Below are 25,241 nucleotides of genomic sequence, written 5' to 3'. Positions count from 1 at the left end.
TGGAAAACACAGCAGACATTACATACACAGGCGCAGCCAGATGACATCACTGTAACTTTACACTACCACAGGCTAATTTGCATACTGATTGGAGAAAGGAGCTGCTTGAGTAAGGAGGGGCTGGAGGAAGTAGAAATCAGCTGGATGGCACTGTAAACTTGTCAACCAACAGATGGCTGTACACACTGCACTAGAATGCAGTAACAAAAATAAGGTCATCTGACAGCTATATTACAGCAAACATACATTTTTATTTATTAAAGCAGTATCAAGCAACACATCAGATAATTTTACAATATCAAATTTTAAAGGGACTCCGAGCTCTGAAAAAAAAGGAAAGTTGTACTCACCAGGGGCTTTTTCCAGCCCAGTGCTGGTCGGGAGGTCCCAAGCCGGCGTCCTGGCTCCTCTCCTTCTCCCCGCTCCGGAATGGCTGGCAGGCCGCAGCCCGGGCGACACTCTCCCGAGTGTCGGGCTGCTTCTTCCGCATATGACGCGGATTACGTCACACGCCGGCCGCCTCGCGTCATCTCGGCGGCCGGCGTGAAAGTACTACGCATGCGCGCTTTGTTCGCGCATGCGCAGTACTTTCACGCCGGCCGCCGTGATGACGCGAGGCGGCCGGCGTGTGACGTAATCCGCGTCATATGCGGAAGAAGCAGCCCGACACTCGGGAGAGTGTCGCCCGGGCTGCGGCCTGCCAGCCATTCCGGAGCGGGGAGAAGGAGAGGAGCCAGGACGCCGGCGTGGGACCTCCCGACCAGCACTGGGCTGGAAAAAGCCCCTGGTGAGTACAACTTTCCTTTTTTTTCAGAGCTCGGAGTCCCTTTAAGGTCAGTTCCACTTTAACAAGGAGACAAACCCCTCCACCTTTTTTCCCTGTTCTATCCTTCCTAAACACATTGTATCCATCTAAATTCGCTATCCAGTAATGGCTTTCATCCACCCATGTCTCTGTTATTCCCACAATGTCATAGCCTTTGTAAATCAGAATGAACCGTAGTTTGTCCATTTTATTTGCAAGGCTCCTAGCATTGGTTACCATGCACTTTATATTTTACCACCACATTTTCTGATTTTAGTTACCTGAAATGGGCTACTTGAAGTTTTACCAACCTCCCTACTCTTTACACTGTCTCCACCCCCTTCTCCGCCCCCCATAATGTTAGGCTACCACTGTCTTTTTACCTTATCTTGTGTACATATTGAGACCTTACCCTCCCGCCTCCCCCCAAATCCTAGTTTAAAATCTCCAATCGTTAGCCATCTTCTCCCCCAATGCAGCTGCACCCTACACATTAAGGTGCAGCCCATCTCCGCTGTAGAACCTGTAGCCGACTGCAAAGTCTGCCCAGTTTTCCAGGAACCCAAACCCCTCCTTCCTACACCAATTTCTCAGCCACTTATTTAACTCCCTAAGCTCCCTCTGTCTCTCAGATGTAGCACGTGGCACTGGCAGTATTTCAGAAAACACCACCTTGGAGGTCCTTGCTTTAAGTTTATCTCCAAGTACCTGAAAATCATTTTGAGGACCTTCCATCTCCCACTAACTTTGTCATTGGTGCCGATGTGTACCATGACAGCTGGGTCTTCTCTAGCCCCACCCAATAATCTGTCAATTTTTTCCGCTACATACATTGTGTCTTTTCAGGTTCCTAGAAATCCCCCTCTGTCACCCCATCACAGTCACCCCTCTTTCACACTATGAGCGTTTGCGGATTTTTTTGAGCACTGGCGATTTTAGAAATCGCCTTAAAAGCACTTGGGCAATGATTTCCTACGAGTGTGTTCACATATGAGCATTTCAATTTTCAGCAAATCGCAAACGCGCTACACGTACCATTTTCTGAGCGCTTTTGCTATAATGGAAGGTATAGGAAAAGAGCAAAACGCTTGAAAAAGTGCTTTGTATAACGATTTCCTGAGCGCTTTTAAGTATAGATACATTGTATTTATTATTTTCCGGGTCACAGAGTTCTCAATCGCTCAGCAAAAGCGATTCGAAAAGCACTTTTCTAAGCTCAAAGCGCAGGAAAAAGCACTTAGAAAGAAGTCAATAAATTGCTCAGCGCTTGCGATTGTGCGGGCGATTTATAATGTGAATAAGGCCTAAATCCAGGTTGAAACCCAGTCATTTTGTATTTTGAGTACATTTGTCTGCACCTTTCTCTCTGCCCAGGTGCTGACTGGTTGACTCCCTGGTGTTTTAACCGTTGTAAGCAGTCGAGCAATTGAACAAACCATCTTGATTATAAATCTTACAGAGCCACACCGATCCAACATACACCCAGCTGTTTGGTAGTTTGGTAGTTTTGCTCCTCCTCAATGCATGGCTTGGATTGATACGGTTTTATGGGATAGCGCTTGGACCAGTAATGTAAAGTAACCAGATTGCTCATGGTGAACAAGAACCACTAGGAGAGTAAAATGGGCTAAAGGAGATCGAAACGTCCTCTCACTGAAAAATGCGATTCTAAATATAATTTTGATTTCCTAAAAAAGAAGGTATTTAACCACTTGCCGACCGCGCACTCATAAAGTGTGTCGGCAAAGTGGTAGCTGCAGGAGCAGCGACGCACATCTGCGTTGCTGGCTGCAGGCTAATTAATCAGGAAACAGCCGCTCGCGCGAGCGGCTGCTTCCTGTCAATTCACGGCGGGGGGCTCCGTGAAATAGCCTGCGGGCCGCCGATCGTGGCTCGCAGGCTAAATGTAAACACAAGCGGAAATTTGTACAACGCTGCTAACAGTAGCAGCGTTGTACCAGATCAGCGATCCCTGGCCAATCAGTGGCTGGGGATCGCTGTCACATGACAGGCAGGAGCCTGTTAGAGGCTGCACAGGACAGATCCATTCCTGTGCAGCCTCCGATCTCCGGGGCAGGGAGGGAGGAGAGGGAGAGGGGGAATCCTGCGGTGGAGGGGGCTTTGAGGTCCCCTCCCCCCCCACTGCCAGCCACACGCAGGGAGGAGCGATCAGACCCCCCCAGCACATCATCCCCCTAGTGGGGAAAAAAGGGGGGTGATCTGGTCGCTCTGCCTGGTGTTTGATCTGTGCTGGAGGTTGTAGAGCCCACCCAGCACAGATCTCAGTAATCAGCGCTGGTCCTTAAGGGGGGGGGGGGGGTAAAGGCTGGGCCCTCAAGTGGTTAAAGGAGTGATGCATCATGGAAAACCACAATTGCTCACTTAAAGCGGATCCGAGATGAAAAAGTAACTATAACAAGTAACTTGTCTATATATCTTATCTAAAGTTTAGATAGTTTACACAGCAAATCTAGCTGCAAACAGCTTCAAAAGTTTGATTATTTATTGCTGTGATACAATGAGGGCATCCATGTTCTGTTTGTCATACTACACTGAGGCAAGCTGATAGCATCTCCAGCTCTCAGCCTGTAGAAAATTTCACTTCCCCCTCCTCCTCCCTCCTCCCCTCTTCCTCTGAAATATCTGGCTAGTAAGCTCCTCCTCCTCCTGCCCAGACTGAGCTCCCATAAGCCCTTGCTACCTGAGACTGCGTGCCAAGGCTCTCTGAAAAGCTGTGGGCGCGGCTTGTTTAGTTTATAGGGGATTAGAGTATTAAAACAAAATATAAAAAGTATTTTGCTTGAGGAATGCCCTATAAACTATATGAAAGGAACACAATTATGCATTGAGTAAAAGTTTATCTCGGATCCACTTTAAAGAGGAATTATTGCAACTACATTCTGTTTTAAGAAAGCAAATTATATTTATCATTACTTTTCTAGTGCTTTTCATTCTTTTTTAGTCCCTTAAACTATCCTAGTGGTTCTTAGTCAGCATGAGTAATCCGTGTACTGTGTGATATTTGATGATTTTAATTAACTTTATTTTAACCTCCTTGGCGGTTCAATTTTTCCGCCAAGGAGGCTGCATTGCACTTTTTTTGTTTTTGTTTTTGTTTTTTTTTGTTTCATGTAGCTACCTGAGTGGTAGATACATAAAACACCACTAGAGGGCGCATGTGTCCCTCTAGTCCGATCGCCGCCGGCCACAAAAGTAAACAGGAGATCGCGTATAGAACGCGATCTCCTGTTTGGCTTCTCCTGTCGCCATGGCGATGATCGGAATGGCGTCATGGACGTCAGCCGACGTCCTGACGTCAGACCCATCCGATCCAGCCCTTTGTGCTGCCTGGGACTGATTGGTCCGGGCTGCGCAGGGCTCTGGCGGGGGCCCTCTTCCGCCGCTGCGTGCGGACGATCACCGCAGAGCGGCGGCGATCGAGCTGGACGCGCAGCTAGCAAAGTGCTGGATGCGCGTACAGCAATTTACAGGACAGGAATCGCCCCACCAGGGGCTAAGATATCCTCCACGGCGGCTTACCCCGAGCTCAGCTCGGGGTTACCGCTAAGGAGGTTAATTAATGCTAAACACAAAAAAAAAACATTCTACACATTCCTATTAAAGAGACACTGAAGCGAAAAAAAATACATGATATAATGAATTGGTTGTGTACTATGAATAATTACTAGAAGATTAGCAGCAAAGAAAATATTCTCATATTTTTATTTGCAGGTATATAGTGTTTTTTCTAACATTGCATCATTCTCTAATATGTGCAGATTACACAACACTCAGCATTCAAAATGATTCCTTCAGAGCAGTCTGTGAACTAATGACCTCTCCTCTGGCAGAGAAAAAGTAAATAGTTAACAAACAGTTGAGATAATAAAAGTCAGAAAACAGCCCTCTCCACGACTTTGAAAGTCGTAGAGATTAATGGCTTTTTTGTATAGAGATAACAACTGGAGTTTCTTAACTCTTCCTGTACTGGAAACCATTAGACTGATGTATCTGATCTTAATGTTTTATTTCTTAGCTGTACTACACATACAAATCATAATATCAGAATTTTTTTTTCGCTTCAGTGTCTCTTTAAAACCAGTTTGTTACACCTAGATGAAATCTGCTTGTCAGTGTACTCATGTAAAGTTTAGGTGGTATTACAATTGCTGTTTATGGTGCCCATACACGGTACAATATAAACGTTGGATTTTTCCCGTTTATTCGACCGAAACAATCAAATCAAATGAAAGTCAAAAGGAATCCTTTTTTTTTCGATCTAGACAAATGAACAATTATCCAGTTTTTTCAATAAAAATCCAATTGGACATGGTGGAAAAAATCTTTATATTTGAATACAAACGGAATAATCGAACGAAATTACCTAATCGAATAAAAAATAAAAAATTGTACCATGTATGGGAACCATTAGACGAGAGGTAACAAGGAACTGCTGAGAGTCTTTCACAAATAACATGCTGAAAACCACATGTAGTACAGAAGCCAACAATTGTGGTCCACTGTTCTAATATGTGGCTGGATAGTGTACTGGTTATAAGGACCTCTGACATAGGAGACCAGGGTTTGAATCCTGGCTGAAGCCAGTACCTATTCAGTCCTTGGGTAAGACTCTCGAACACTGCAAGACGGACTGTTGAGCATGTTCTTAGTGCTGCAGCTCTCAAGTACAGCATTAAGTTTGACAGGAAAAATTAATTATATAAATGTTATTATTGGTATTATTGTTAATATTTGCAGTGTGTCTTTCATTCCAGCTATTTGCTTGACTTCAGTGCTTGGTCATTTATTTTTTCTCATTGCAGAACACAAACCGTTCAGTCAACCACAGATATAAACACTTTGACTGGCTTTATGAGCGACTTCTAGTGAAGTTTGGATTAGCTATCCCCATTCCTTGTCTTCCAGATAAACAAGTCACAGGTAATGTCTAAGATTCATAGCTGCTGAGTGTGGACTGTTAAATGAAGCAGACTTAAACCAGTTGTATGTTTTTGTTTTTTTTTTATTATTATTTAAAGGCAAAAGCAAACTAGGGAATGTAGTTAATGGTTTTCCTGTAAATGTAAGACAAGTCATGCCTTCTGTTGTCCTACAGGCTTCACTCCTAGCTTTTTGATTGTTTGTTTGTTTGCTGCATTTGCCATGTTTTTATGTGGGTTTTGTGATCCAATGAGTATCTCCCATCTTTGCTATCCACCTACCAATGACATGCAAGCTAACATTTTTTCAAGTGTACTCTAAAGTTAGTTGCAAAGGATAGATATGGCTCAGTTCAATGCCCTGCATTTTGAGGCAACAGGCAGTGAAGTCTGCAGTGATTTTAATGGGCTAGCTTATATTGATCAGTTTTTCTGTCAGTTCTGTAATGAATAAATCTGACCAGTAATATTTATTTTCAGATAGTGGACTGCAGTGCTATTCGTCTGGTTTTAGGCAGCTCAGTACTGGAACTTCTGTCTGGATTAACATGTGTCTCCAATGGTCTTCTACTGTACTCCACTAATAATCCTCACAAATATAACCTAGTCCATTAGTACCAAATAAACACTCATTCCAAAAAGCTGGAAGAGGATAAACCCCTCCCCACTGGAATGTAACTCCTTCTTCCACGTTTAACAGTACAAGACTAACCTGCAGCAGTTCCACACTGCCCTTGCTCATGCGAAGCAGGAATACTTTACCAAGCTCATCGGAGCACAAGCTTCCAATCCCCGGCGTCTTTTTAGCACCTTCAACTCCCTGCTTAAACCCACCCCCCCACCTTCTGTTTCCTCCCTCTCTGCCACAGATTTAGCCACCCACTTCACCAACAAAATAGTCTCCATCCGTCAGGAAATATTCAATCTTCACCTCCCACCTGCTCACAACCTACTCCTTCTCCACCCTATCCTCCCCTCACCTCCTTCACTCCTACTACCACTGACGAGAAACCCTCCCTCGACCCCTCGCTACCCTCCAACTACCGCCCGATCTCCCTCCTCCCCTTCGCCTCAAAACTCCTTGAGCGTCTGGTTCACAAACGCCTGACCCAGTACCTCAATGCCAACTCACTACTAGACCCACTGCAATCTGGATTTCGGCCTGCCCACTCAACCGAAACGGCTCTCACCAAAGTGGTCAATGACCTTGCCTTAGCTAAAGCTGAAGGTAAATACACCATTCTCCTCCTCCTTGACCTTTCAGCAGCTTTTGATACAGTAGATCATCCCCTACTCCTCCAGTCCCTCCAATCCATGGGCATTCACGATCTCGCCCTGACCTGGCCTTCATCCTACCTCTCCAACCGCTCCTTCACGACCTCCTTCAATGAGTCCTCGTCCACCCCCAACCACCTCTCAGTGGGAGTCCCCCAAGGCTCGGTCCTTGGCCCCCTACTGTTCTCCCTATACACATCCTCCATTGGCAAGGTTATCTCCTCCATGGGTTTTAACTATCATCTGTATGCAGATGACACCCAAATCTATCTCCACACCCCTGACATATCCACCACTACCATGGACATGGTCTCCTCCTGCCTATCTGCCATCTCCTCCTGGATGTCCGCTAGGTTCCTAAAACTAAATCTAGACAAAACGGAATTTATGATCTTCCCACCCCGGTCATCCCTGGACCTCCCAGATGTGCAGGTCACTGTTAACCACACTACTATTCACCCTACCTCTCAAGCCCGCTGTCTGGGTGTCACCCTGGACTCCGCACTCTCCTTCACTCCCCACATCCAAAACCTCACAAAGTCCTGCAACTTCCACCTTCGTAACATCTGTAAGATTCGCCCTTTCCTGACCCCTGCCACCACCAAACTCCTCATCCATGCCCTCATAATTTCCCGCCTCGACTACTGCAATGCCCTTCTGTCTGGACTCCCTAAGACCCGAATAGCCCCACTGCAGTCCATCATGAATGCGGCTGCCAGAATTATCCACTCCTCCCATCGCTCCACAAGGGCGGCTCCCCTCCGTGAATCCCTCCACTGGCTTCCTATCCAGTCCAGAATCAGATTCAAGATATTGTGTCTGACCTACAAATCCGTCCACAAAACCTGTCCAACCTACATTTCTGATCTTACTCAGAGATACACACCAAGCCGCTCACTCCGCTCCTCCAATGAACTTCGCCTGACCGTCCCCCGCATCACCCAGTCCCATGCACGCCTCCAAGACTTCTCAAGAGCCGCTCCGACACTATGGAACTCCCTACCTCCACCCATTAGGGCAGCCCCCTCCTTCAACACCTTCAAGAAGGCCCTCAAAACTCACCTTTTCACTCTTGCCTACCACCCCTCACAATTGCTCTAAACCCACAGCCGAACTCTGGTCCCCTACCTCTCGTGTCCCTACCTCTCCCTCTAGATTGTAAGCCTTTGGGCAGGGTCCTCACTCCTTTTGTGTCCTACCTGATCATGCACCTCCATTACTGTGCACCCATGCTATGCATTTGAGTGAACCTAACTTGCCTAACTCCATGCTCCCATCCAGTGACTGACTAAGCATTACCTTGTACTCATACTGTGCTGTGTGATCTGGTTTTCTTGTATTCCTGTATTGTCATATTGCTGTTTGTCACCCCTAAATATTGTCTGTAACCTAAATTAATGTCCAGCGCTACGTAATATGTTGGCGCTTTATAAATACAATAAATAAATAATAAATAAATAAACACAGTTGCAGGAAGTATACCATGAAATAGCCAGTATAAACAAATACCAACACAGTGACATCTAGGAATTGGACAATATAGTAAATGGTAATCTAGTAACATTTAGAATACTAATTGTGGGCAGTCTGAGTGTTCCATAATCAGACCATTGGGAAAAAGCTTTCAGTAAGTTAAAAACTTTATTCAAGGTAGACTTATCAACTACTATAAGATAACATCTTTAACTGTCTTTAATACTTAGACCTTGTTTTGCACGAGGGAATAAAACACTAAGGTCTCTCTTCATTTCATCGTACTGCGGGCATCATTGGCCAAACAAACAGGTACTAAAACAGGAAATTAATACATAGGATAACCCACCAATTGGCTAGCTTTCAGGCCCTGATTACGTGGGAGACAACAGATTCTAACAATCTCTCCTCCATCATACACCATAAGCCAATATTATAATTCAAACAGTATTCTTTTTATGTGGCAGAAACAAACATTCTGGTCCACACATATATAATTGTTGGGATACATGTAGGTTAAAGTAGGAACATACACAGGGTATTGATTGCACCACTATGGGAATATATTACAAAGTACAAGATTATGCTCACAAAAATTATACTCACAGATCAGTCAGTGTGAAAATTTAATATTTGTATTGTGTATTTATATATTTTTCCCAGTACTTTACAGAGTAGATAGTCCTGTTACAAACTGTCCTTCAGAGGAGCTTAAAATCTTATCCCTATTACCATATCATAGTTATAATTTAATTTCCCTATCATGTTTTAAGGTACAGGTATCTAACTCAAGGCTTGTGGGCCATATCCGGCTCTTCTTATGGCCCTTCTGGTTTGAAGCAGCAGTAGTCTAGTTTGGCAGCCCCCTGGGTGTCTGAGCAGCCCTACGCAGGTTTGATCAGGTCTCCTCCAGGGTCTGAGAAAGGGGCTAGAAAAGATGCACTAAACATAGTCTACTTCACTTTACTCCTGGTCTCCTTACCGCGGCAGTTGGGAATCCCAACCATTGCAGTCACATTTCAAAGAAGAAAATATCTAATCTAATATTTATAATCTAATAAAATATCAATCTAATGACTAACAAAAAATGGGTTGTCAAACCATCGGATAAGGGAGGAAACGTAGTGCTTATGAAGGTGGAGTTATACAAAGATATGTGCCTGGAGTTTCTGAGTCAGCAGAGTTATGTGAGGGTCTCCCCATCCAGAGCCGCACAATGCCAGAGGATGCTATTTGACATCATAGATGATGCTCTTTCTCGCACTGATGATTTTGATATGGTTACGTCACTGAAGGTTCTGAATCCTATTCTTCCGATGTTTTACGTACTTCCCAAAGTTTATAAAAATTTAAGTAAGCCCCCAGGTCGCCCCATAGTCTCTGGTCGGGGTTCCTTGACTGAACGTGCTAGTGTTTACGTCGATAGACATCTGCAATTACACATGCAATCTTTACCATCATACGTGCGTGATTCATCCCATTTATTGCGGATTTTGGAGAGTTTGAAGCTCCATCTCGGTACTCTCTTAGCAGCTTTGTGGAGGCCTTTTATTCTAGTATACCGCATAGCTTGGGAGTAGAAGCGGTGAGAATTTTTCTCAGTGAATTAGGCATTCAACATACGGCTCACAATATGTTTTTGCTGACTTTACTTGATCTTATTTTGACTAACAACATCTTTTTTTTTTTTTTTTTTTGAGGGTGCCCAATACCTCCAGGTGCAGGGGGCTGCAATGGGCATGACGTGTGCTCCATCGTATGCCAATCTGAACCTGGGGGCGTGGGAAAGAGAACTGTTTGCTGATGAGGACCTCTCAATGTACCTGTGCCATGCCCTTGCCTGGCACAAGTACATCGATGACATCCTCCTCTTTTGGACCGGTGGCAATGATCTTTTGTCTGATTTTCTAAAGATTATAAACAATAACTCCTGGAATCTCAGATTAACTATGCAAGTGAGTTCTGTTGAGGTTCTGTTTTTGGATTTGCTGATCTCGGTCTCGGATAGCGGCCTCGTATCGACACGTTTATACAGGAAGGTTATTGCCACTAATTTTAAGGGCAGAGAACTTTCATCCAAGTCACACAATTAAAGGCATTCCTACTGGGCAATATTTGTGCGTTCTACGCAATTGCTTAGATGATGGAACATTTCATGAGGAGGCTGCTCGTCTAAAATTGAGATTTAGACAAAGAGGATACAATGATCAGGTCCTTGTCAAGGTATATAAAAGAGCTGATGCAAGTACCAGGACTGCCCTTCTTGCCAGAAGTAGGCATCCAGTCCGAGAGGGCAAACAGACCACTAGATTCTGTACTAAATTCTCAGCACAGCATCGTGACATCTCCAGGATTATAGAAAAGCATTGGCACATTCTCACTAATGACACCAAATTAAGCACTATAGTGACGGAGGTCTCCCTCTTTTCATTCCGCAGGGCACCCTCATTACGGGATTTTTTTGGTTAATAGTCATTTTGTGGATCCCTAGGCCACTGTTAAACATTGCATGGTCACGGGCACCTATACCTGCGGCGGCTGTTCCATGTGCCGTTATATTCAAGTAGGTAACTCTGTTGATCTACCGGATGGGAGAAATTGGTCCTTTCCACATTGTTAATTGCGGCACGACCCTTGTGGTTTACTGCTTACTGCTTTACAGCTTACTGCTGTGCCCCTGTGGGCGTTCTATGTGGAAAAGACCAAAAATGAATTTAATTCTAGAATTTCACAACATATTAATTACCAGTATCAAAAGCTCAAGTATGAGCAACCTCACTCCGGTAGCCAAACACTTTAAGACTGTCCATGGCGGTAAATTCCAATTTTTGCATTTTGTTGTCCTGGATAGGATCCACAATTCAATAAGGGATGGTAATATGGACCGCCTCCTTTTACAACGGGAAGCCAGATGGATATTTGACTTGGATGCAACCAAGCATCCAGGTTTGAATGAAAACACGAGCTATGTTCCCTTTCTGCCAATTTAATGGGGGTTTTCTGTTGTCATCAATCTTGCCTCCCCTGCTTATGTGAATGCATTCACCTCTACCACATGTTGGGGGATTATTGGGTTTCCCACCGAGGCATCTCATATACTCTTTTTGGCCATCATAATTTATGACTTAATCAGGGTACATAGTAAATAATGCCGTAGCTAGGCAACAGACTCACTAGAATGGCGACATACATCTTGGTCTTTAGCCATTTCTTACAGTTGAGGCTTAATCTGCTTTATTTCATGCAATTGAAGTGCTGCTGCCTCTGTAAGGATAGTGATTTCTCAAGTTACCTACATGGATTATTTCTTATTTTTTGTTGGGCATACCTGCATGGTTTACCATTGATTGTACTGTGCGTGATGTTTGCTGTGAGCCCCCACTGTCAGATCCGGCTGTCTGTTGGCCTCTCCCGCCCCTTCCCTCGGGCCTGCCTGCGTGCGGGGGGGGGGGGCTTGGCGGATGCGGCTGGTGCCTTTATTGGTTGGTTTACCCGGCGTGTCTGCCTGCCCCGCCCCCTCGCCCGGACTGGCCCGGGGGTGGGAGCGGGAGGGACCGTGTACTGTGGCCGGATTGGGCAGCGGTTGGCACTTAGCCGCCACATCATGCAAAGTTGGACACGTCTCCTGAAGAAGCCGGTAGAGCCGGCGAAATCAATTGAGGACGCCGTCCTCCGCCATGAGGGCGCTATCCCCTGCTCTCCAGCACACACCCTAACCTGGGACTCTTCCCCTTCGTAGCCTTGCTGTTCCGCTGTCTGCACTCAGCCACTTTGTCCATCCAGCCTCGATGAGTCACATCCAAAGGACACAGTAAACGCCCGTTGGGCAACCAGAGTGCTAGCTGGCTTCCATGCCATGCCCAGGAACTGCTCTCTGCTTTGCTGAATGTGCTTTTGTGGGGCTCACATCAAGTCAGGCCTGCTTATTGCATATGCTGAAGATACCTATGCTTGCTTTGATGTGCTGGCTGTTTTGTACATACCATGATATGGTGAAGTATCTTTGTTATGAACTATGAATTGTGCTTTTGTGGGACTCACATCAAGTCAGACCAGCTTATACACAGAAGGATCCGCAAACTGACCATTGGTTGAAAAAAGCTGGTATTCTTTATTCAGGAATTCCACATGACAGGTGCATAAAACCACAAGGTTCAACTGACGCGTATCGGGCTTACAATCTGCCCTTAGTCATAGTTAAAAGTGAACCTGCAAGGGGAGGGCTTTAAATAGGTGGGAGAGCAACAGGCTCCACCCTATACCTCTATCAGCCATCACCTTAAAGGACACATTACAAATACACACAATGAGATATGTGACAAATGTTATCATTAATAACAGCAATGAAATAGAATAAATGTCGTCATTAATAACAATAATGGAATGAGTTAAAAAGTAATGTAAAAAGGTCACCCCTGGAAGGAACATTAGAGCTTCAAGTAACAAATGGTAAACCATCTAAGTAGAAAAGGGGAAAGGGGGGGGGGGGGGGAGAAAAAGGGGAGAAGAGACACACTAGAGTCCTGTGTGGCAAAGATGGAGGGGAGGAAGCATGATTAGCAATCATACACTAGGTTTAGATCCCAACGTGTGTTGACCCTTCGGAGTGCGAGTGTCCATTTTATGGATCCAAAATGCCTCTCACCTCAAGAGTAATTTATAGGTGTCACCACCTCTTTTAGGACTCACTATTCGTTCCACCCCTTGAAAAACAAAAGAGGAGAGATCGCCCTAATGAACGTTCTCAAAATGTTTGGAAACTGCCGATTTCTTGAAAGTTTTCCATTTAGTACCACAATAATGGTCAGCAATGCGAGCTCTCAAATTGCGAGTGGTGCACCCCACATATTGCAAACGGCATGAGGTGCAGGAGATTACATAAATGACGCACCTCGTGTCGCAATTTACATATTGTTTAATGGGGAGACTTTTAACAGTCGCAAAAGAGAGTATGGACGATCCCCTTCTGTGACAATGACAGTATTTGCAAGTGGAAAACCCACAAGGATAGGATCCCACTGTTGCTAGCCAGGTAGGGGTACGGGACAGAAGAGGAGACTGAAAACAGCTCGGCGAAAGGATGGACCCCAAAGTACGTGCCCTTCTGGCAGAGAAGCGGCACCCTTTCTTTAGAATTGTCCTGAACCTGTAATCAGAATTCAGCACCGGAAGATATTTCCTCACAATATTTGTGATTCTATTGAATTCAATAATTATAAATAAAGAGAAAAGAGTAGTCCCCTTAATATTAGTAAATAGTAATGCTCAAACCACCGTACTCATAGAATGTAAGTATATCTTTATTGCTAGATTCAAACAACATAGTAATAAAAACAATTAAAAACAACAACAAGGATCCCCTGGCCTCTTGCCTCTTGGCAAGAGGCCAGGGGATCCTTGTTGTTGTTTTTAATTGTTTTTATTACTATGTTGTTTGAATCTAGCAATAAAGATATACTTACATTCTATGAGTACGGTGGTTTGAGCATTACTATTTACTAATATTAAGGGGACTACTCTTTTCTCTTTATTTATAATTATTCATTCTTGGATCGATGATCCTAGTCCCTAGAGACTAATTTGCCCAACAGGGTGTAGCTGTTGGTATACTGGACCAAACAGCAAAGTGTGGGCTCTAATTTTTGAAGTGATTAATCTATTGAATTCAAGGCTGTATTCCGTTACAAAAGTCACCCTATCGTCTCGATCCCCATTACGGCTTCTAGTTTGTAGAAGTTCACTCCGTGGTCTCCTAGTGCCTCTGAGACGTCCCCAAGCTAGCTGTTTTTTGGTATACCCTCGTTGTTTTAGTCTATCCTCAACTAAATTGCATTCTTGCTCCAGTTCCACTGGATTAGAGCAATTGCGGGCTGCCCGGGTGAATTTCCCAGTGGGGATGGCATTTATAGTGTGTTTGGGGTGACAGGAGCTCGCAAGGAGTATGGAGTTTCCTGCTGTGGGTTTGCGGTAGGTCCTGGTGGAGACTCGCTGAAGAGAAGTGTCACCAGTCAAAGTCAAGTCCAGATAGTCAATATGTGTATTATGATGGCTCATAGTGAAATTCAAATTAAGTTCATTACAATTGACATAGGTCAGAAAGTCACTAAGAAGGCCGGGAGGACCTCCCCACACCAAAAGCAAATCGTCTATAAACCTGCCATACCAAACGATATGGGAGGCAAAGGGGTACTCATCTCCAAAGATGCGGAGCTCCTCCCACCAGCCCATGTATAGGTTAGCCAGGGAGGGGGAAAACTTGGCCCCCATAGAAGCTCCGCATCTCTGGAGGTAGAACCCCGAATCAAACATAAAAAAATTGTGCGTGAGGAGGTACTCCACGGCCCTCATAAGGTGTCAGGGAGGTGTCAAAAGTAGAGTATTTGACAAGATGAAAGTCAAGGGCCTTCAGAGCGAGTCTGTGCGGATGGAGGAATAAAGAGAGGTGACATCCAAAGTCAACCAATGGAAGTGCTCCTCACACACAAAATCTACAAAACGTGGCGCGTATCCTATAGATACCCCGGTAATCTCAGAACAAGGGGCTGCAGATGTGAGTCAATCCACTCCCCCAGGCGCTCGCCCACGGAGCCAATACCCGCAACAATGGGTCGGCCCCGCGGGGGAGCGCCCGGCTTGTGTATCTTCGGGAGGTGATGGAAAACAGGGACAATAGGATGTGATGGGCATAAAAATTCCATCAAACTTTTAGTGATAACGCCCATACTTTGTCCTAATTCCAAAAGCCCCCGAAGATCACTGAGGAAATCCAACGTAGGATCTCGTAGTAAGGGTCGATACACATCCGCATCTCCCAACTGCCTCAAGGCCTCTGTCCGGTAGTCTGCGGTGTCCAGGACAACAACCGCCCCCCCCCCCCTTGCTGCCGAGCGGATGACAATGTCAGTGTTACTCTGTAAGGAATTCAGAGCTTGCCGCTCAGAGGCCGAGAGGTCCGATGGTGCCCTGGACAACCTCGACAAATCGGTGAGCTCCTTCTCTACAAGGTCCTGAAAAGTATCAATCTCAGAAGACCTTGCATTGACTGGATAGAATGAAGGGTTAGAAACCTTAGTGGGTGTCACCTGGTCTATGCTCACTCCAATTGAGCCCCTATCATCCAAAGCCTGAAGCGCCAAAAGATTCCTAATGTCACAGAAAGAGGGAACATCCTCAATTTGATTCCGTGACAAGGACAATGGTGCACAGGATTCTGTCATATCAGAAGGTTCTTCAAAGAAATGTTTTTTTACTACCAAGTTTCTCACAAATTTATTGAGATCCAGGATTGTCCGAAATAAATCAAAATGATTCGAGGGGGCAAAAGATAAGCCTCTAGACAGTAGTTTGACTTGATCTGAGGAAAGGGTATAACTGGAAAGGTTCACCATATTGCTGGTAGTAGACTCCAAACTGGAGACTATCTGTTTATTCGACTTTCTATGCTTGCACCCTGCTCGTCTGACACGTTTCTTTTTTGTTTTCGTTTCTTTGTTTTGTTTGATTTCCTTTGTGTCTTGTAGTAGGAGGGCTGAGGAATGGGAACCCCTGATGTTTGAAGCAGAGGAGGGTCCCCTGTTGGATGGGTGGCATTAGAGAAAATGGATTGTGAAGCTCTGCGGTTAGTCAGGAACCTCAGAAACATCTGATAAGGAACCCGAAGTATCCAGAGAGCTAAAACTCACATTTTTCTAGGGGGTAAACTTTTTTTAAAATTGACTTTGGGGACCTATAAAAAGATTCCCACCTCCCCCATTCATAAACTACATTACGACTGTAATAATTCGTGTCCCTAAGAAATTTGACACGTTTGGTCTCCATGATGATAGTCTCAAGTTTATTGATGTTATTTTTTAATTTGGAGTTTAATTCATCATAGAGGCTCAAAGAGTCAAATCTTTTCAGATCCTGACTGGTCTTGTCAATCTGCAGCTTGAGATCTACCAATTTCTGTTCCTCATACGAGACTATAAGTTTCATGAGCTGCAGAGAACAATCGGTCAGGATCTGATTCCACTCTATGACAAATTTGTCAGAGTAGATTGTAGTAGGGACTTTCTTGATTCGTAAACCTCTTGGTATGATACCTTTGCTAATGTAATGTTTCAAACTGGTAACGTCGCACCAGAGACGTACCTCCTTGTCCATCAAACACTCTAGCGTGGTATATAAAGAGTGTAAGGTGAGTTCCGGCTGTAAACTAACAGCATGGCAGTCACCTGAGAACACTGACATAAACTTCTTTTTGCGATCAAAATCGTGTAGCAGATTACCATACGCATTTAAATTTGTATCAGGATCAAAATTGTAATTGGATGCATTGACATTGTCAGTCTGTTTAGAAGACACATTAACAGAGCTAATGGCTATATCATTATACATTGTATCATTTGAGGACAGATCAGCATCTGTGTTGGTAGGTCGGTCAAGTGACCGTGTAATTTCAAAAGTCTGAGTGAACAGCATAGGTTCATTGGAATTTGAAGGATAGCCAATGTTTGTATTTAAATGCATAGGCAAAATGCTAGCTTGGATTGGTACTGTCAAGTGATCTTGATATTGGCCGAGAAACATAGGCCTTTGTGACATGCCAGCGGAGTGTCCCAAAAAGTGATGGGGAAATGACATATGGGTAGACAGATTAGCAAATGATGGCACATTAGTGGGTGCAAGGGAAGAAAAGTCCAGTCTCTGGAAGTCCGCAAAGGAAGGCTGCATATTAGCATGAGTTAATAAATTCTGGTTAGATGTAAAAGTTTGCGGAAAAACATGCGGAATAGTAGCAGCGTTGGAAGCAGACATGTATGATGAAGCCAGAGGTTGAAAAGCTGAAGTCAGACCAGCTTATTGCACATGCTGGAGATACCTACAGTGGAGGAAATAATTATTTGATCCCTCACTGATTTTGTAAGTTTGTCCAATGACAAAGAAATGAAAAGTCTCAGAACAGTATCATTTCAATGGTAGGTTTACTTTAACAGTGGCAGATAGCACATCAAAAGGAAAATCGAAAAAATAACCTTCAATAAAAGATAGCAACTGATTTGCATTTCATTGAGTGAAATAAGTTTTTGAACCCTCTAACAATAAAAGACTTAATACTTAGTGGAAAACCCCTTGTTTGCAAGCACAGAGGTCAAACGTTTCTTGTAATTGATGACCAAGTTTGCACACATTTTAGGAGGAATGTTGGTCCACTCCTCTTTGCAGATCATCTCTAAATCCCTAAGGTTTCGAGGCTGTCTCTGTGCAACTTTGAGCTTGAGCTCCCTCCATAGGTTTTCTATTGGATTAAGGTCCGGAGACTGACTAGGCCACTCCATGACCTTAATGTGCTTCTTCTTGAGCCACTCCTTTGTTGCCTTTGCTGTATGTTTTGGGTCATTGTCGTGCTGGAACACCCATCCACGACCCATTTTCAGTTTCCTGGCAGAGGGAAGGAGGTTGTCGTTCAGGATTTTACGATACATGGCTCCGTCCATTTTCCCGTTAATGCGATTAAGTTGTCCTGTGCCCTTAGAAGAAAAACACCCCCAAAGCAAAATGTTTCCACCCCCATGCTTGACGGTGGGGACGGTGTTTTGGGGGTCATAGGCAGCATTTTTCTTCCTCCAAACACAGCGAGTTGAGTTAATGCCAAAGAGCTCTATTTTGGTCTCATCAGACCACAGCACCTTCTCCCAGTCACTCACAGAATCATTCAGGTGTTCATTGGCAAACTTCAGACGGGCCTGCACATGTGCCTTCTTGAGCAGGGGGACCTTGTGAGCCCTGCAGGATTTTAATCCATTGCGGTGTAATGTGTTTCCAATGGTTTTCTTGGTGACTGTGGTCCCTGCTAATTTGAGGTCATTCACTAACTCCTCCCGTGTAGTTCTAGGATGCTTTTTCACCTTTCTCAGAACCATTGACACCCCACGAGGTGAGATCTTGCGTGGAGCCCCAGAGCGAGGTCGATTGATGGTCATTTTGTGCTCCTTCCATTTTCGAACAATCGCACCAACAGTTGTCACCTTCTCTCCCAGCTTCTTGCTAATGGTTTTGTAGCCCATTCCAGCCTTGTGCAGGTCTACAATTTTGTCTCTGACATCCTTGGACAGCTCTTTGGTCTTTCCCATGTTGGAGAGTTTGGAGTCTGCTTGACTGATTGATTCTGTGGACAGGTGTCTTTTATACAGGTGACTAGTTAAGACAGGTGTCCATAATGAGGGTGACTAATTGAGTAGAAGTGTCTAACCACTCTGTGGGAGCCAGAATTCTTAATGGTTGGTAGGGGTTCAAAAACTTATTTCACTCAATGAAATGCAAATCAGTTGCTAACTTTTATTTAAGGTTATTTTTTTCGATTTTCCTTTTGATGTGCTATCTGCCACTGTTAAAATAAACCTACCATTTAAATGATACTGTTCTGAGACTTTTCATTTCTTTGTCATTGGACAAACTTACAAAATCAGTGAGGGGTCAAATAATTATTTCCTCCACTGTATGCTTGCTTTGATATGCTGGCTGGGTTGTGCATACCGTGATATGGTGAAGTATCCCTGTTATGAACTGTGATATTGCTAGGAAGATTGACCTTCTGGGCACTCTAACTGGATTGATACCTTGATATTGCTGAGCACGCCCTTCTGGGCGGTGACAAAAGTGAACTTTCGCAAGTGTATCAAGAGTTTTCCTATCCTTACATCACAGGTCCAGCATGGCGATCACAAACGGAAAGGCTTGCTACCTGCATAACTGCCTTGGCTGAGATAAAACAGCTTCATCTTCGCCCACTCTTTGGTCCCATAATTATACTGGATCCCACATTACTTTACATATATCAGAACATTTCTATATAAAAAAGGTTCTTTTGATTGGCTGCGCAGCCTTAATTGATCCATGTGCACAGGATATAGTAACTTTCTAGCAAGAATTACAGGATTATTAATGTGAGGGGCACTTATGCCCAGGGATGGGGGTTGATGGTGGTTTTTTTGGGGTCATTTGCGGTTATGTGCTTTTATTGAGGTTTTTGCAAGTATTGAATAAAGTTTTGTATTTTTATATATAACGGATTTGTATTCAATCAGGACATACCCTCCCTACATTTGATCTCAATGTTTTTTTTCTACAAAGAAGAAAATATTAATGACTCTATTTACCATTAGCCATTCAATGTGTGCATATCATGGATAGCTCCAAAACAGATTTGAGAGACTGACAGCACTTGTGGCAAGAGAATTTGGCAGGCATAACATCCAGATTGCAGTCCTTAGTGAGGCCAGGCTTGCAGGTTAGGTCCAGCTGACAGAAGTCAATGCTGGTAATACTTATTTCTGTAGTAGCCTCAACAGAAGTGAATGTTTCGAAGCAGGAGTGGGCTTCTCCACCACATCTAATCTGATCTGCAAATTAGTCGGCTTCCCAAAAGTATATAATGATTGTCTCACATCCCTGTGGCTCAGCCTCAAGGGAAAGTGCCATGCTACTTTTATCAGTGCATATATCCCCACCATGACAAACCTTGAAGATATCAAAGACCAGTTTTACAAAGACTTGGAACTCCTCATAGTATCTGTGCCCAAGGAAGACAAACTTCCTGGGTCAATCTTGTCAGTCTTGGGAGGGAGTCATTGGGCGGAATGGAGTCAGTAAAAGCAACATCAATGGTCATCTACTTCTAAGGACCTGCGCAGGTCACGATTGGCTGATAACAGTCTTCCACCTACTCATCTGAAACAAAACATCCTGGGTGCATCCACGCAGCAACTACTGGCACCTCATTAATTCTGTAATAGTGAGGAAAAGGGACAAGCGGGATGTCAGAGTAACTAAAGCCATGGGCAGCGCAGACTGCTGAACAGACCACAGACTCATCATCTCAAAATTTAACATCCGTATCCATCCCAGGCGACATCCACAGGGGAAAAAAAACATGAGCGACTGAATGTCAGAAAGTTAGAACAGCACTGTGCAGCATAACTTGTGTGAAGACCTTAATAGAAAACTTGACCAACAGTTTTGGCACAAATGGTGTAGAAGAAGACTGGCCAGCTTTCAGAGACGTGGTCTACAACACCACTCTTGCTCTTGTGGACCAGAATTCTTTTTTATCACCAGGAGTGGTTTGAAGGCAATGATGAAGACATTCAGAAGACGAGAAGACTAATACTTTCAGATCTCTCCAGCAAGACACTACATCTGTCTCCAAGAAGAAAGCAGCTACAATTCCATCGAACGTAATGTTCAGGCAAAGCTCAGAGAGATGCAAGACTCCTGGCTCAACCAAAAGACAGATGAGATCTACGATGCCCTCAAGATTATCCACAGACCACAGTCATCTGGAACATCACTCCTGTGTGCCGATGGGATCCACCTTGCTCACTGTGAAAAATGCCATTCTGGAAAGATGGGCTAAGTACTTTAGCAATGTCCTTAATAGGCCTTCCTCCATCAATGCCACACGTTTCCAACTCCTTCCTGGTAGAAGTTCCAAAGGAATGGGAAATAAAGGATGCAATAAACCTTCACTCCAATGGTAAATCACCAGGCTCTAGTTCCATTCCAGCAGAAATGTAAAAGGCAAGGGGACCAGTCATGTTACAGAAGCTCACCAAGCTCTTTCAGACCATGTGGTAACAGGAAGCTATCTCTCAAGAGTTCAAGGAAGCCTCCATCATCCATCTTAACAAGAGAAAGGGAAACAGGCAGTCATGTGATAACCACAAAGGAATATCTCTCCTGGTCATTGCCTGAAAAATCCTTGAGTCCACCTCCACTGTCTCACTCAACACCTGGAAGATGGACACCTGCCAGAAAGTCAATGCGGCTTCAGAGAGGGCAAAGGGACAGTGGACATAATATTTGCAGCTCAGCAAATTCAGGAAATGTGCCAGGGACAAAACTGACCTCTATACACATTTGTAGACTTTTTAACCAAAGCTTTTGATTCAGTTAGTAGAGAGGGGCTTTGGCAAATCTTGGAGAAGTTTGGATAAATTCATCAGTATGGTGCAATGGTTTCATGGTTTCATGATGTCATGTATGTCCGAGTACTGGATGATGGAGACTTTTCCAATGGCTTCCTAGTTACCAATAAAGTAAAGCAAGGCTGTGTACTGGTTTAGCATGATGTTCTTAGCCATGCTGTCAGATGCCTTCTGTGACAATGACAACACTAGCATTAAGATCAGATACAGGACTGATGGCAAGCCTACCTTCGTAGGCTATCTGCAAAAATAAAGGTTAAAGAGGCCTCTCTGCGCAGCTTCCTTTTTAGTTTCAAAAGTTTTTATTGAATGGTAGCAAATTGAACAAGGGTGAATAAATCTGGATACCCCACGCAGGGGGGAAAGATAATAGCCAGATACATGAACATATAAAGACAATAAACAAAAACAACAAGACAAAATAGGAATACGGTACCTATAGGTGCAAATTTGAAAAGAGGATTGTTAGGGCCTAGCACAGAACAATATATTATATGGCATGCTAGGTACAATGTGTACAGTGCCTCTATGTTAGGTAAAGAAAATAGAGTAGCGAAGGCCATTGTTATCAGCATAGAAGATTCAGGGGGACCATGTGTTGGTAAACTGGAGCATCCGATCTTCCGAGATAGCTACCATTCTCTCCAGTATCATAACTCTGTGGACTTTACTAATCACGTGGTCTAAAGAGAGAAAGGGATCCTTCCATCGAGAAGCTTAGTACGTTTTAGCAGAATTTAAGATATGCTGGGTTAATCTATGAGCTGGATGTTTCAAATTATTGGGTTTATCACCCATCAGAAAAACAGATGGGGTGGGAGAGAATGGGATCTGAAGGACGGATGCAATCAGTCCGGCAACATGTGACCAAAATCTGGTAACCAAAGGGCATGTCCACCACATCGCAGCTTCCTTTTTAGAGATGACTGTGCTCTCAAAACTGCCAGAGGCCCAGATGCAGCAGAGTAGGAATTGCTTCTACATTGCCTGCAGAAATTTCAGGCTAACAGTCAGTACCAAGAATTCAGAGGTTTTATATCAACCAGCGCCAGGGAAGCTGTATTCAGAACCAGCTGTCACCACTGAATGAGAAATCCTGAAGTCTGTTGACAGGTTTACATACCTTGGCAGCACAGTGTCTAGGTCTGTAAATATTGACATTGAGGATGACACCCACAATACCAAAGCTCTGCAATTCGGGTGGCTGCGGGAGTCAGTATGGAAGAGGAGAGGTATTAAACTGTCTACAAAGCTCAAATTATACAAGGCAGTTGTACTGCTTACTCTTATGTATGCCTGTGAGACATGACTGTGTACGAGCCCCATGCTAAAAAACAGAATTGCTTCCACATGAACTGCTTGAGAAGGCTGCTGAAATTAACTTGGCAGGACAAGGTTCTAGACATGATGTCCTCTCTTAAAGTGAACCAGAGACGAAGTACCCTCATGTATTTTACCATATATATCAGTGGGAACATTAGAGAAAACACCTACCCTAATCTCTATTTTATCCTTCACTGCTCAGCCTGCTTGTTATCAGCCCTGATAAAATCCCTGACTGAGCATTCAGTCTGGCTTTGCTCAGGAATCATTATAGCTGAGTCATTATAGCAGAGCCAGAAGGGGGCAGGCTTGGGCTTGAAAATACATCAGAGAAGACAGACTCAGCTATAATGGTTCCTGAGCAAGGCCAGACAGAACTGATATATCTGGTAAAATACATGAGGGTGCTTCATCTCTGGTTCACTTTAAGCTTGTCTGCCAAGTATCTACACTCTCCTGAAGAGAGCCTAGATCAGATGGGCAGGCCACCTCATGTGTATGCCAGTAACACATCTCCCATATAGACTATTGTATGGTAAACTGGCTGAAGGAAAATGCACTTGAGGTGGGCAGAAAAAAAAGGGTTTTTCTTAACACCATCACCCACTTATCTGGGCATCCTATAAACATTTCACAGTTCACAAAATCAAGTATACAAAATTGATTATACAGCACAGGTTGGTGCTCTCCACCGCCTTCCCTTCAACACCACAAATGACAGCACCCTGGTGCAATGGACACCTTAGTGTCCATGAAAGACTACCATTCCGCTAAATTTTAATAAACATTTTGTCCCACAGCTTAGTCTGTGGCCCCTTATGTAATTGAGCTTGACACCTCTGGTCCACAGCTTCGTATATACTAGATGGTTCTCTGCGAAGGGGCTGCCTCTACTGAGAATCTAGTGTGTGAACAGTGGCCCCAGTGCATTGGCAAGAAATATCCAGCTTACTGGACCATCTTGTCTGAGTTCAGGCAGAGGCTACTGTTCTTCCCTTATCCCTTTCACTCTGTCTTATGTTGGACGCTTGTCCTTCTGCCCCTCTTTATAGAAATAGAATGCACCGCTACCCTAGAGGCTACCAATGCGCCTGTACAGCCCACAGCCCTGAACTGTCCCCCAAGGCATGAAGACTCCATGTGGTTTTTAATGCCAATTTTGTTTGTGAAAAGCATTTAAGTAGCTTGAATCAGATGCTGGTATACTGCATCATCCTTAAAGAATAACCAAAGGATAAAATATAGATTGTTTTAATTACCTATGGCTTTTTCCAACCCCTAGAAGTCTATCTAGGTCCTGCAGTGAAGTTCTGTTGTCCTCCAGGGTGTCGTTGTCACCTTCGTAAAATTGCTGACTCCAGCCGGGTTGTTGACTTCTGCACATGCACGGGCATGCTGCGCTCCTCTTGTGATCGTGCTGCCATAGTAGGAGCGTTCTGTGCTTACGCAGTTTAAGTCCTTATGAACTTTTTAAGCGCAGGGCGCTCCCAGCCACAGGAGCATGGTTGAGAGGCATGTCTGTGACCCGACCGTGGTCAGCGATTATATGGAGGTGACAGCGGCACCCTAGAGGACAACGGAACTGCATCACTGGAACCAATAGACTTCTAGGGGCTGAAAAAAGCCCCAGGTATGTAAAACTTTATTTTTCCCCTCGGATAACTTTTATGGTGTACATACAACTCGATACAAACAAATTTTCGCTTTTTACAATTTTTTGATGAAATGATTAGTTGCATAGAAAAAACAAATGCAAATTTATCTTTCCATTGACAAATACCAACCAATTGTGTCAAAAAAGTGATAAAGTGAACACTGCGCAGAATGTGCTATACTGATAAACTTGCTGCTGTGGATACAACCCATAGATTTTATTTGCCCATTTGTCCCAGTTATTACACTTTATTACATTTATTACACTTTAATACATACACTACATGATACATACGTAGACATATGACAATAGTAGGGATTAGATTGTGAGCTCCTTGAAGGACAGTTAGTGACAAGACAATATATATACTGTACAGCACTGCATAAGATGTCAGCGCTATATAAATACTAAATAATATTAATTACACTATTTAACCACTTCACCACTGAGGGGTTTTACCCCCTGACCACCAGAGCAATTTTCACCTTTCAGCGCTCCTTCCACTCATTCGTCTATAACTTTATTATTATTTATCGCAATGAAATGAACTATATCTTGTTTTTTCCGCCACCAATTAGGCTTTCTTTAAGTGGGACATTATGCCAAGAATTATTTTATTCTAAATGTGTTTTAATGGGAAAATTGAAAAATAATTAATTTTTTTCCCACATTTTTCCTGTTTTCGGCCATTATAGTTTTTAAATAATGCATGCTGCTGTAATTAAAACCTATGAAATGTATTTGCCCTTTTGTCCCGGTTATAAAACCGTTTAAATTATGCCCCTATCACAATGTTTGGCGCC

At 43.9% G+C, this 25,241-nt stretch overlaps 1 protein-coding gene across 2 annotated transcripts in view; it reads left to right on the top strand.

The window, feature by feature from the left end:
• SNX9 (sorting nexin 9) overlaps nt 1–25,241 on the top strand; it is a 240,724-nt gene that overhangs the window by 135,825 nt on the left and 79,658 nt on the right. For both annotated transcript variants that reach the window (XM_068231862.1, XM_068231861.1), the window contains exon 9: nt 5,629–5,746. In XM_068231862.1, the coding sequence (XP_068087963.1) occupies nt 5,629–5,746 (118 nt within the window). The remainder of the gene's footprint in view (nt 1–5,628; nt 5,747–25,241) is intronic.

Source organism: Hyperolius riggenbachi, chromosome 4 (assembly GCF_040937935.1).
Source record: "Hyperolius riggenbachi isolate aHypRig1 chromosome 4, aHypRig1.pri, whole genome shotgun sequence".
NCBI lineage: Eukaryota > Metazoa > Chordata > Amphibia > Anura > Hyperoliidae > Hyperolius > Hyperolius riggenbachi.
Note: the sequence above shows the minus strand (reverse complement) of the source record. Positions and strands in the feature narration are given on the sequence as shown.